The sequence below is a fragment of the Pteropus vampyrus genome, unplaced genomic scaffold (assembly GCF_000151845.1).
Source record: "Pteropus vampyrus isolate Shadow unplaced genomic scaffold, Pvam_2.0 Scaffold367, whole genome shotgun sequence".
NCBI lineage: Eukaryota > Metazoa > Chordata > Mammalia > Chiroptera > Pteropodidae > Pteropus > Pteropus vampyrus.
Window position 1 is genome coordinate 718,633 of NW_011889148.1, and position 13,071 is coordinate 731,703.

Sequence of the window (13,071 nt, forward strand, 5' to 3'; positions counted from 1 at the left end):
GGGAAGCTGAGAGAGCTTTTGTATGAGGCTGGCTTGGTGACTTTGAATGAGCAGCCTCTCTGCTATAGGCCTCAGTTTCCCTGTCTGCCAAGTGGGCACGTAACCTACTGCAGCCCCTCCCCACCCCCCAGTTCCGCGGTGCATCTTCAGCAGCGGCAGGCATTTCGAGGTGGCTCAGTAAATGGGAGCTCTCACTACCAACAAGGCGGCCACTGAGAACTCTCCAGAGGGCGTGCAGGGCCCAGCCAGTAATGTTGTCCCGCAGCGCCTGAGTCATGCCACCCCCACTTTGGATGCTGTGGTTTACGAGCTGGGTACAATGACTCCCTTTGGTGTACAGAGCAGAGGGCCCCACTGTCCGGGAAGAGCACAGACAGGCAGCGTGGGCGGGCGGCTCGGTGTTGGTGGAAGGACCTGGTCTCTGTTTGCTCCTCTGATAACTGGGTTGACCTTGGTTAATATTCACCGGCAGCCTCCCCCGTCACTCCCCTGGGTCCACTGCTTAAATACGGACGAGAACAGGGCTCTGTCTCCTCAGCCTTGGTCACCAGCCCCGGCCTAGAACAGTGAACCGTAAGTATGCCTTCCAGTGGGGAGGGCCCCCAGCGGGGCCTCCGGGTCCCTGCACTGCCCAGGCCACCCCCCGAAGAGGCAGGGACAATGGAGCGGGGTGGGCCTCCTGTTGTCATAGTAACAGCATCCCAGGGCCTCCCCAGTAACTACTGGTGGATAAACTGGCCTACTATGAGCAGAAGTGAAAGTAAGTATCTGGCTACGGAGTCCAGGGACCCAGGAAGGAGCACGTTTCTGTTGGCACAGCTCCTGCGTCTTTCCTGCCAGTTGCCTCCTGCAGGCCTCACCCCCTCACCCCCGGCTGTTTGGGTGTGTGACTTACCCCCTTCTACAGATGAGGAAATTAAGGCCCAAAAGGGACAGCGGGAAGCCCAGGCTCATGTAGGGACCTGGTGGGGAAGCCAGCGGAGATTAGAAGCCCAGAGTTCCAGCTGCTCATTGGGTGATATGCTCAGCTGGAGGCATCACGATGGGCCTCCGTGAGCACAGTGGGCTTCAGGGCGCCCTCATGCACAGTTTAAGATGGGAACCCCTGGGAGGGGCACCATCACTGGGGTTCAAGCTATGTTCCTGAGCCCTCGCTCTGGCCGGGCACCTTCCGAGCTCCTTACGTGCAGTCCCGCATTTAAGCCTCCCAGCATCTTCTGAGGTAGTTACCATGGTGATTCTCCTTTCGTAGGTGAGGAAATTGAGGACAGAGAAGTTCACAGCTTGCCCCAAATTACACACCACCCAGGATTCAAACTCGGGCCACCTGGCTCCAGAACCCACGCTCCTGATCCCGTTCTTACTGTCGACATTAATCCTCTCAGGTCTTAGGTGCCAGTCGGGACTGGGAAGGCTGGGCTGGCTTGGCTGTGGGCCTCACTGCTGCTGGGTGACCATGAACGGTTACTCAACCTCTCTCTCCTCTTGGACAAAATGTAGATAACCTTTGCCCTCCTTCTCCTCACCCTACCCTTACCGGCCTTGGTCTCCGGAGTGTTGGAAGGGTACGACTCCTCTGTCACTGGGTTTTGGAGATGGGGCTACAAAGATGACCAAGCTCAGGGTGCCGAGACTCCCGTGTAGCTCTCTGAGAACAGATGCTTCCGAGAGCAGGGTGCCAGGCATTTCTTGGCACCGTGCACATATTTAATTTGCACAAGAGCTCTGTGAGGGAGTGCACCCTATCATTTCCAGAAAACTGAGGTTCAGAGAGGTGAAGTCACTTGCCCGAGTCACAGAGCTGATAGCGAATGGAACTCAGGCATTCTGGGCTCAGAGCCTCGGATCTTAGCCACAGTGCGACGCTGCCCCATTCATCTCTGAGATTCTCTGCTACAAGGCCTCTGGTTTCAACTTCCCACACAGCGAAAGATTAAATGCCAGGTTCTGGAACTGAAACGCCCGGGGTTCAATCCCAGCCCCATAAGCAAGTAGCTCTGTGGTTCTCAGTAAGTTACTTAACCTCTGTAGGCCTCGATTTCTCCATCTATAAAATGGGGCTAATAATAATAACTCCCACCTTGAAGGGTAAGCTTTGAGGGAAGATCAGATGAAACGCTGCATATAAAACATCTGATGTTCACTACGAGTGACGATGACGACAGTGATGCTCTTTGCTGAGCAGAGGGTCTGGCGGCTCATAGGCAATAAATAAATAATTGGAGAAGGGAATTAAAATTTTTCCAAACTCAAAGGTGGTTCATGGCTGAGCAGGAAGAGGCCCCTTCCCTGGTCCTGGGCAATGTGGCAACTGGCCAGGAGGAAATCTGCCCGTTCTCAAGCGCGACCCCTACCCGTGTGCACCAACAGGGAGGGAAGGCCTCCCCATCTGGCAGGCGCCCGCCCACCCATCACCTTGTCTGTCCCTCACCTCTGCCCTGTGAGACATTCTTTCCTCCACTTTACAGACAGGAAGCTGAGGCTCAAAGAAGTGAAGTCACTTGCCCAAGGCCACTCGCCCATAAGTAGCAGGGCTGGGTCACACCTGGGCTTATTTAATGCCAGGTTTCAGCAGGTTGTGATCTGACGGCACAGTTGCTTCCCTAGACCCTGCTGAGTCACTCTCGGTCACTCAGTTCATGCTCCTGGGTGGAAACGATGTGAGATTAGGCAACAGGCATGGCTTCCTTCGCTCTCCCCTCCCTGGCCAAGCCTGCTCCTACCCGACCCGGACTCCGGGCATGTCCCCATGACATCTTCATCCTTTTTGCTTTAAATCTTGGTCCATATACCTCTGGGTGCCTCATATCTACTTTCTCATCTGGGGCTAGTTTCCGTAGCGCTGGGCTTTCGGGGGTGCAGAGTGCTGCCTTTCATAGAAGGAGAGAGCAGAAGTCTCGGGCCCCTAAAGTGGTAAGGAACGGACTGGGACACAAAACGAAGCCAACAGGAGGCTCAAAGCCTTGGTCTGTGGTTCCAGTGGTGAGAAAACCAAGGCTTGTTCCTGCTTTGTCACTGACTCGCTGTGTGGCCTTGGCAAGGCCGTGACCAGCTCGGGGCCTCGCATCTCTTACTGTGAAAGGAGGAAGCCAGAGCGGGTGATGTAACACCCAGGAAGATAGACCGGGGGCCCCTCTCCACTCAGCCCCCGTGGGCCTTGCCACCTTAAGGGGGAGGACACCGCACCCATCTCTCCCCATGGGAAGTCTCAGTCCGTTTTGCTCCACGAAACCCAGACACCCCCCTAATTAAGGATCCGACATTAATGCCCAGGGACCTCATTTAGGTCTCCTCCCACCTTAGTCCATCAGGTGGGGGGAGCAAGGCCCCAGGACAAGACGCTTGCTTGAGGCCAAGTGGTCAGCAGTGGCCCTGTCAGGGCGAGAAGCCACAGCCTCTGGCCCTGAGGCCACTCGGTATATTCAGTGTCCCACTCCACCGAGGCCCGGATCCCGTGGTGTCTGAGCCCTGCAAAGATGGGGAATTTCCATCAACCCTGAGCGACTGCACTGAACTCCAGTGGGGAGGTTACAAGAAACTCGAGGGAGATGGAAAGATACAGAACTAATTTTAGCACCGTCCTCAGCTCTCAACCGCAGGCCAGTTCAAGAAAAATATAAATACGTCTTATGGAACGTGTGATCTGCTCTGTTTGGATTATTTGGAGGCATGAAGGCCAGAGAAAAGGTGATGGAGAGAGAGAGACCAGTTTTGTGATTCATTTTGTTTTTTTACTGGAAAAAAACTTTTAAAAGTCTGAGGGGGTAGATGAAACCAGTTATTTCTTATTTCCAACTTTTTCCCCTGAGGTTTTTCTATTCCAAATTCAAGGACTCCTTTGTCTTTGTATTTTACTAAAACGATGACTTTAGTTCTGTGAGTCATAGCTAGCTATGTGGTCGCAAGCACATTCGCCTGTGCTCAGACCTCAGTTTCCCCATCTATGGAAGGAGCAGGTTGTACTTGGGGGGCTGCGGACTGGTGCTGGGGCAAATGTGGAGTAGAGAGAGCCCTGTGGGGCAGGGCGGGCTCCATGTTGCTGTGCGGGACACTAACTTTCACTTTCGCTAGTCAGAAGCTGCTCTGGCTGGTTCACCCACAGGCCTCACCGCTCCCTAGTCTCCCCCAACCATGGAACTCATCTCCCACCCTGCCTGTCCTCTGTAGGCTTCTAGTTTGAAACCCCTACTGGCCTCTCCCTCATGGAGCTGTGCTCTCAGATCCCCTTAGGGTAAGATGTGGTGTCCATACTTACTCTACTAAATTCCCTCAACAACCTCATTTTCTCTATGAGGCCAAACGAGGGCCTGAGACTAAGTGACGTGTACCTAGAACCCAGGTTGGTCTGAAGAGAAAAGAGATGTGTTTTGTAACTGCTGCCTCCCACACACACACCCTCACTACACGAGAGAGACCAGCATCTCTAACACCCATGTCACTGCTGAGCCCAGAGCTGAAGCACAGGTGGTGACCAGGATGAGCAGCTAAGCTGACTGCAGGGACCACAGCCCATTGATGTAGCCAAGACTGCAGACTCATTGTGAGGGCAGCCCTGCAGCCCAAGAAAAACTACTAAGGGTTGAGGCTCCGGGTGCGGTGAGTGGGCACAGACCCGTGCTGAGTTTCTCCAAAGCTCTGCTGTGTGCTGGCTGTGTGTTCCTGGGAAAGATCCTTCTCCTTCTGAGTAGCAGCCCCTCTGTCCATTAAACAACAGGGTTCCATGGCAGCCCCCCAGGGCTGTTCCAGATCCAGTCATCACTGAGCCTGATCTGGCCGCTCCCTGGATAACTGTGCGCATGCGCCTTATGCTTCCCATGCCTCGGGTTCCCCTTTGTAAAATAGGGGCTTTGGCACCTGCACTTCAAGGTCATTGCAGACTTTAGTGGTGCCATCGAGGGCGTGGACTCTGGAACCAGCGTATCTAGGTGTGTGATTCTGGTGTGAGTCTTTCAATGATGATGACGTAGGAAAGTGCTGGGCACATAGAAGATGCTCGGGAAACACTGGCTGCATTACATGGTGTGATCGGAGGCCAGAGGGACTCATCCTGTGGCCTGACCTGGGCGTTGTGCCCCCTCTTGCTCTTGCAGGATAATGCCGTCCTCCATCACGTGGCGCCTCCTCCTGCTGGCAGGCTGCCTGGTCCTTGGCTCCCTGGCTGAGGGTCTGCAGGGAGTTGCTGTCCAGGAGACAGACGAGCACGACCAGAAGGGAGCCATCTACAAGATTGCCCCGAACCTTGTGGACTTCGCTTTCAGCCTGTACCGCCAGGTGGCCCATCAGTCCAACACCAGCAACATCTTCTTCTCCCCAGTGAGCATCGCCACAGCCTTTGCGACACTCTCCCTGGGGACCAAGGGTGACACGCACACCCAGATCCTGGAGGGTCTAGATTTCAACCTCACCGAGAGAGCAGAGGCCGATATCCACAAAGGCTTCCATCATCTCCTTGACGCCCTCAACCGGCCAGATAACCAGCTGCAGCTGACCACTGGCAACGGCTTGTTCATCGATGAGAATGCGAAGCTAGTCAGTAAGTTCTTGGAGGACGTCAAGAAGCTGTACCACTCAGAAGCCTTCAGCGTCAACTTCAAGGACTCCGAAGCGGCCAAGAAACAGATCAACGATTATGTAGAGAAGGGAACCCAAGGTAAAATTACGGATCTGGTAAAAGACCTTAACGAAGACACAGTTTTTGCTCTGGTGAATTTCATCTTTTTTAAAGGTAAGGTTGCATACCCAGCCTAATCTTATTCCCATGAAAATATCCAAGAGTGTTCTCAAACACTCAGTTCTTCAACTTTCCTCGGCACTGCAGGATGCGATATGGCTATGCATCTCTGCGTGTGTCATTCAGTTTTCTTCATGTAACTAAAAATCTTTCCATGATGAAATAAGGTTAAGGAGCAACGTAAAACAGTCAAAGCGTCGCATTCCCTGCAGGACTTTTCAGAGCCTTTTGCACACATTCTCACGTGCACTGCATGGACGGAGGTAAAAAATGCAATGTCTCCCCAAACAGAGAGCCAGAAAAACAAACTTTAGCAGAGTGTACGAAGGGAATAGAGTTTCTTGAAACATACTCTAAACAGCACCAGTGTAGTAAGAGTGACAGATTTGCAGTCAGAACGATCAGGACTCGAATCCTGCCTCTACCACTTATTAGCAAGTCATTTTACTTCTTTGAGGTTCTTAGTTTCCTCTCTGAAACACGGACGTAATAATTCCCTTGTCGTCAGGTTTCTGTAAGGAATAAACATGTTACAGAGAACATGGGACCGTATGCTCACAAAGTAGGTGCTCAACTAAACTTGACCCTCAGCCTGCCTTCCTCCCTCTGAGGGATGAAACAGTGAGGAGCCCGCGGGCCCCAGAAGGGATTCTCGCACAGTGTGAACAGCCCGCGGAAGCAGGCTGGGGCAGCGGAGGTGAGAGTCAAGGCCAGGCGCTCCTCGGTCTGAGTGCAACAAAGAGCGCCAAGGCCACGGTCAGCACATCGTGGGTCCCAGCTCTGCTGTGAGGCCTTAGGCGGGTCTCATCCCCTCTCCAGCCTCAGTCTCCATCTCCCACCTCATGAGAAACTTGGGCTCAGGCGTCCCCGAGGCTCCTGTCTACTGTGACTTGCAGGGTGGTGACGTTCTCTCGGTATAGCAGAGGGGAGCTGCCCAGGCATCCACATCTCATATGCTGGTCCAGGAAAAGGGCACTAGATTAAGAACAAGAGTGATTTCCCTGAATGATGAGAACCGCCGATTAACAAGGGGAAGGGGGACTCGGACAGGGGGTGCCGTGTATGGCTGATGCCAATAATTTTCATTTAGAACCTTCCAAGCAACCCTCAATTAAATAACATGAAACGCAAGTTAAAATGCTTACTCTGCCCAGCCCAGATGGCACCCCGCGGCCTCTGAGATGGAGCAAATCTGGACAGTACTCTAGTCTTGCGTCATCCTCACAAAAGTCCTTTCAGTGGCCTGATGGTTGCTGTAGTGTCAGTTTACAGATGGAGATGCTGAGGCTCAGTGAGAAGCATCTCATCGAGGAGGCTCGGGGCTCCTTTATAGTCCACACGCACCCAGACCTTTCCCACCCCAGCTGATGTGCACCTTTACCTCCCTCCAGGCAAATGGGAGAAGCCCTTTGAGGCTAAGCAGACCACCGAGGAGGACTTCCACGTGGACCAGGACACCACCGTCAAGGTGCCCATGATGAACCGCCTGGGCATGTTTGACCTGCACCGCTGCGACACGCTCTCCAGCTGGGTGCTCCTCATGGACTACGTGGGCAACGCCACCGCCGTGTTCCTCCTGCCCGACGAGGGGAAACTGCAGCATGCGGAGGACTTGCTCACCAAGCAAGTCCTCTCCAAGTTCCTGGAAAAGAGATACGTAAGGTGACTGCCCAAGCCACCAAGCCCGGCCAGAGGGGGAGGGACAGTGGACCAAGCAAATGCGCATGACCTTGTGCTTCCAGACTGAGGCCGGCGGCAATTCAGGTAGCACCAGCCGCGCTCCGTGAGAGGGACAGTGCCCACGGCTGAGGAGGCACAAGTCCTGTCCTTGGGGACTTCCTCCCCAGCATGGACGCTGCCCCCTCCTGGTGCCAGCACTGGGTGCAGGGTTAGCAACACCAACACACGCTTGGGAGAACCAAGAGGGAAGCGGCGGGGCTCCCGGCGAAGGCAGCAGCTGAGCGTAGTGTAAAAAGACAAAGTCCACGGCTAAACAGAGGGAAGCTGCCGGGAGGGGCCGGAAAAACAGAGGCCTCGAGTGGGAAACTCCAGCGCGAGTGTGAGGACGGGGCCAGTCCCTCTGTCACTAGATCGGTGTGGTGTGATTGGGTCCCTCGGAGTGAAGGAATACTCGAGCATGCACCCCAAATTAGTACACATCTCTGCATTCATCAACGGCCACGTCCTCAGGAATATTGTATCGTGTACATCATAAAATACACGTAAACATTAAATACGTGCAACATGAACATACATTAGTCATCAAATAAATCAAAATTTAAAATAAACAAAAATAAGTAACATATAAAAGAATACATAATAAACATGTCTGGACGAAGGAACATAAAAATACAAGACAGCATGAGGCCACAATGAAAAGAGAAGGACTAACGCCTCTTCGTCACCCGGCCCCCTCCCGTGCCGAGGAACGAGAACGAGGAGGGGCAGGATCTAGAACCAGTCAGCAGAGCCTGAGAGCCGGTCAGCTCACGCATGCCGGGCCCTTGTCCCCATGGAAGACAACGGCTGAACAACCACTCCCAGGCGGGCACTGATCGTTCACGGATGATATCGCTCAGAACCTGACACCACGCCCCACATTCCCCTGGGAGTCCAGCCCCAGGAAAGTCCCAGTCTGGGGGTGACCACACCCTGCAGGGAAGTGCACAAAGTTCTTCCAGAGGATACCCTGCGTCTTTCTGGAGGGCTTCTCAGAGGAGGCGGCATTTGAGAGGCTCTGCAGGACAAGAGGATCCCGATCATTCTAACAGTCTCTGACACAGGTGCAGAGAACCCACAAATAGAATAAACCAACACTGACCTCCAGCCTCCCGCGGGCAGAGAGACAGGGCACCGCGTGGGGGAAGTGAGCAGAAAAGGAAGCCCTTTCAATGCCACCAAACTCCTTTGTCTTCTAACCCTGTGACAGGTCTGCCAATTTACAGTTGCCCAAACTGTCCATTTCTGGAACCTACGACCTGGCAACTGTCCTGGGCAATATGGGCATCACCAAGGTCTTCAGTAACGCGGCCGACCTGTCCGGCATCAGTGAGCAAGAACGCCTGAAACTGTCCAAGGTGAGTTTGTCCCTGGTGCCCGTAGTTTCCTTGTGTAAAGAGACTGCGGCTCAGGGGGGAGCTGAGGAGGGACAAAGGGACACAAATGTATATAAAGACTGAGGTCTCTGAGGACTGCCATTGCATTCACCAAGATGGGAATGAGGTCAGATGGAGGAGGTGGCCTCATGTGCTGCTGGCATTTTAGGGACTTCCTCTGAGGTCGTGTCACTGACCTTCTGTCTCATCTTTGATCAGGGCCTTCCCTTCTTTGGGCCTTGATAGACCCATATTTACAAAGACAGGCCTGGGGTCAGGGGTTTCAGAGGACTTCAGGCCCTTGTATCCTGTGACATTGGGAGCCACTGATGAGTCACCAAGTCTGAGTTAATGAGTGATTTTGGTTAAAGATGCCATTTATTCAGAACTAATGGTGACCAAAGGAACAACTACAAGTCAATACTGGCTACAAACTGAGTGCCTGGTTGTGGACTAGGTACTGTGCAGGTCCCCATCAGAATCCTGGTCCCCAATGAGCTTAATATCTGGTACTAGAAACAAGAAATGTCCCAGGAACACAGAAGTTCAAGGCAAGGCTCTGCCCCCTGAGGTGGCAGGCTGTTTCCAGGGAGGCCAAGAATGCTGGCCGGGAAGGAGGCGTGCGGATCTGCAGGTGGAGTCGGCAGAGGAGGTGGATGCCGCCCGTGTGGCCCCTGCAGGGAGGGGCGGATGTGGATGGGACAGGCTGGTGGAGACAGGCCTCGGCAAGCGCCCTCTCTACCCCCACCCCTGGCAACTCTCTCCTCCTCAGGCCTTGCTCCCGTGCCTGGGTGGGGTCAGGCCACCTGTATCCGCTCAGAACAGGCCTCTGTGCTCTCTCCCCTCCAGGCCGTGCACAAGGCAGTGCTGACCATCGACGAGAAAGGGACAGAAGCTTCTGCAACCACGATACTGGAAGCCATTCCGATGTCGATTCCCCCAAATGTCCAGTTTAACAGGCCCTTCCTCATCATCATCTACGATAAAAACACCAAGAGTCCCCTCTTCGTGGGAAAGGTGATGAATCCCATTCAAAAATAACTGCCTCTGTGGTCCAGTCCTCACCCCAACCCCCCGCCCTCACAGGCCAGGTCCCCTCCCTAGACGACAATAAAGAATGACCGGCTTGGCCCAAACTTGAGTGTGACATGCAAATCCCTGACTCTCATCTTCGATTCTCTCTTTACGTCCCCAGGGTGTATGTGGAATGCAGGCCACAGCGATCTTTCATGTATCCATTATATGAATATTTATTAGACATTTATACTGTCCGGGCACGGTACTCAGCCAGGGTGAAATGCTGGCTGAAAGCCGTGGCTCATTGCCCCTTCCCCAATCACGATGGCAAAGCTCCAGGTCTCCAGGCTTGTCTGGGAACTGCTAAGGGCAATTGTACAGCTCAGATTCCAGCCCATGGCCCCTGCCTCCACCAAGCATCCACCGGGTCCTCCTGCTAAGCCCCCCACCCCTGTGCCCCCATGAGAGCCCCTCACCCTGCAGGGCTAATAGCGCCAAGCACAAGGCTGCCTCCCTGTTGTCCCCAGCACCTTCAGCTCACGCAGGGACACTGAGCTGCCATGTCTCCGGCAGCAGAGGGAGAAGACTGGGTCCCCTTCTCATCCCACATCGTCACCTGAACCCCGACTGCTCACAGGTCTTTCCTGCAAACACCTCTGGCTGATCTTTCCGGGACCCTTTCCCAAGGGGGCTGGACTGGGAACACATATGTCCTTGTCATTCCACTTCCGGCCCAGGTCCTTCAATTACATTCCCCTGGAAGCAGCTCCCTTCTCCCAGGTGAAGACAATGGTCTCTTGTACTGGTCTGTATCACCTGCTCAGGGTCAGTCCCCAAGTCAGCCCTACTCATTATGTCCTCCATCCTCATTATGTGGCCAAGATGTCCCGGATGTCTCTGGAAAGTCATTACGATGATTCCCTGGTCCTGGGAGAGGAAGTACAGCAGACCAGCGACACCCCCTGGCCCTGCCTGCCCTCCCTCGGCTGAGCTCTGACGGGGACACATTTCAATGTGCCTGTTCCTGCCCCACGGCCCTCCCTGTGGTCTCTGGAGGGAAACCACAGCTCCCGGGCCAGAGATGGAGGCTGTTCCGGGGCAACCCTGTTCACTCGGGGCCATGGGGCTCCTTCTCACCCTCTGAGGCCCCGGCGAAGTGCTGTGACAGTCAGCAAGCCTGGCTGGGCCCCGGCCTGAAGGAGCCAGCTCCCCGGACTCCCATGGGAATGGGCTTATCCTGGGGAAGGGTGGCCCCATCCCATACAAACCTGGTAATCACCGTCTAAGCCTCTTACCGGGGATGGATGTATACCTGACGAACCAGGTTGAGTTATAGGAATTTACACCTTTTAAGTCAAAATGGCCACATAAGCACAATTTCACATCATTTAATATAATGAGTAAAGATTCAACTGGTTCCTAAATAAGCTTCATATCCTTTTGAGTTTTCTCTGCCTCGAGACTTCCAACTTCTACAAATTCCAGTAATAACATGAAAATTGTCAAACACCTACAATGATGCCAGACCTGAGGGTCTAAGGATCTGGATCAAGTTCAGATTCTGCCACTTTTCCAGCTGTGTGACTTCAATGAAGGTGCCAAATCTCTCTGAGCCTCAGCTTTACCTGCACTTTAGAGTGTTTAAAATGTAACTGCTGATCCTCAAAACCGGTCCTTGAAGGACAGGGACTAGGAATTGTTATCCCCAATTTAAAGACGGGGAAGTGGAGTTTCAGCAGGTTGGAGGTGTGCTGGCCAGGCCTAGGAGGCAGGTCCCCCACTTAGGCCCGGGCTGTCCGAGGGCACGCGCTCTCCAGGCCAGTTCAGACCTAATGAACAAGTCCAGCCCCGCCCCCCATCCGCACCGGCTCCCCCTCCCCAGCCTAACTCGAGCTGGAGACACAGCTTTGGGGTGTTCTGGGCTGGTCCAGGGCAGTTTCTCTCTCCAGCAGAAATCCAGATCTTCTCTGAGACAGATGGGGAAGAAGCACACAAGCAGGCTCCCGGCTGAGGCAGGGACAACGCGGCGGTGACATTTACACCTCTCTGGCAGTTTGCAGGGGAAAACGCACCCATTCAATTTCAAGCACAAATAACAAAGTTTTGATTTTAACTACAAGCTGTGCCCTGACTGATGGGGGCATCTGAGCCTCATCTGTAAGATGAAGACGAAGGTCAAGGTGCTTCTGGGCTCTCACGCTTGGGCGCGGATTCGGAAATGGGAAAAGGGCAGATTACGTGTTACTTTCCATCCCGTGGCTCCCTTGGTCCCCCACACAAGCCCATGAGGTGGGCACTTGTTCAGCAAGAAAATGAGAACATCTGCAATATCCTGGGGATAGAGAAGGAGACCCAGCTCCCACCCTTGACGAACGCTGGTCCATGGTGATAGATCGTGGGTAACAAGCCAGGCCTCGTGGCGTGGTGACTCTGCGCCTTCAGAGTCCTTCCAGAGCCATCGGCAATGACCCACAAACATCTGCGAACAACCCGGACAACCCGCGAGCTCCTCTAGAGGCTGGGGCTGTGCCGCTGTTGCTCCTTTGCTGATGCTCACCACCGGTGCTGAGGGCAAAGCACGGGGCGTACTAGCAGCCAGGCCCTGCGGGGCTGCTTTGAAATGGCATGGAGCCACGTCCTGCGGGGCTAATGGAATTAGGGCTCCGGAGTGGAGAAATCAGAGAAAGGCACTCTCACCAAGGCAGCTCCCTCCCCAGTGAGGACACAGCAGCAGCCCAGGGTGCTAGCCATTGAGATTCAGAGCTCTTCGTGACAAAAGCAAAACCCAGCCCATCCCGGCTGGTGCAACTAGAATCTAGGAAAACGCACTCAAAGAAGTCTTCACGGAAGAAGCAAGCCTTCAGTGATGGCTAAGGTCACAAACGGCAATCAGGAGGGAACCGTGTTAGAAAGTGCCGGAAAAGGGGTGATGAGCACGTGCCAGGTGGCATGGTGAGCATCTGCCAGGAAATTTGGGAGATGTGGAGTGGGGCAGAGTCACCCTGGAGAGGGAAACAGCAAGACAGTCCCGCAAGGAAAGCCTGACCCCAGGTGGAATTGACAGATAATTACCAGGAACATTTGCTAGCAGAAGTGAAAGCTGCCTTCCACAACCAGGTGCCCACCTGCTACCACTGTTCATCACTTTGCTTATCTGGGAACGAGTGAGCCGCAGGCAATGAAAGATCAGACCTGTTAGCATTTATTTACTTACTTACTTATTTGTTT

General features: G+C 53.9%; 1 protein-coding gene across 2 annotated transcripts in view; it reads left to right on the forward strand.

Annotated features, from left to right (window-relative positions):
• The window catches only part of SERPINA1 (serpin family A member 1), an 11,791-nt gene extending 1,891 nt beyond the window's left edge, over positions 1–9,900 (forward strand). Inside the window, exons 1-5 of one of the 2 annotated variants that reach the window (XM_011379604.2) lie at positions 477–573; positions 5,091–5,725; positions 7,123–7,393; positions 8,661–8,808; positions 9,676–9,900. In XM_011379604.2, the coding sequence (XP_011377906.1) occupies positions 5,095–5,725; positions 7,123–7,393; positions 8,661–8,808; positions 9,676–9,867 (1,242 nt within the window). In that variant the 5' untranslated portion in view covers positions 477–573; positions 5,091–5,094 and the 3' untranslated portion in view covers positions 9,868–9,900. Of the gene's footprint in view, positions 1–476; positions 574–5,090; positions 5,726–7,122; positions 7,394–8,660; positions 8,809–9,675 lie in introns of those variants that run through there. The other variant, XM_011379602.2, reaches the window with a different exon arrangement.
• The last annotated feature ends 3,171 nt before the right edge of the window (positions 9,901–13,071 follow it).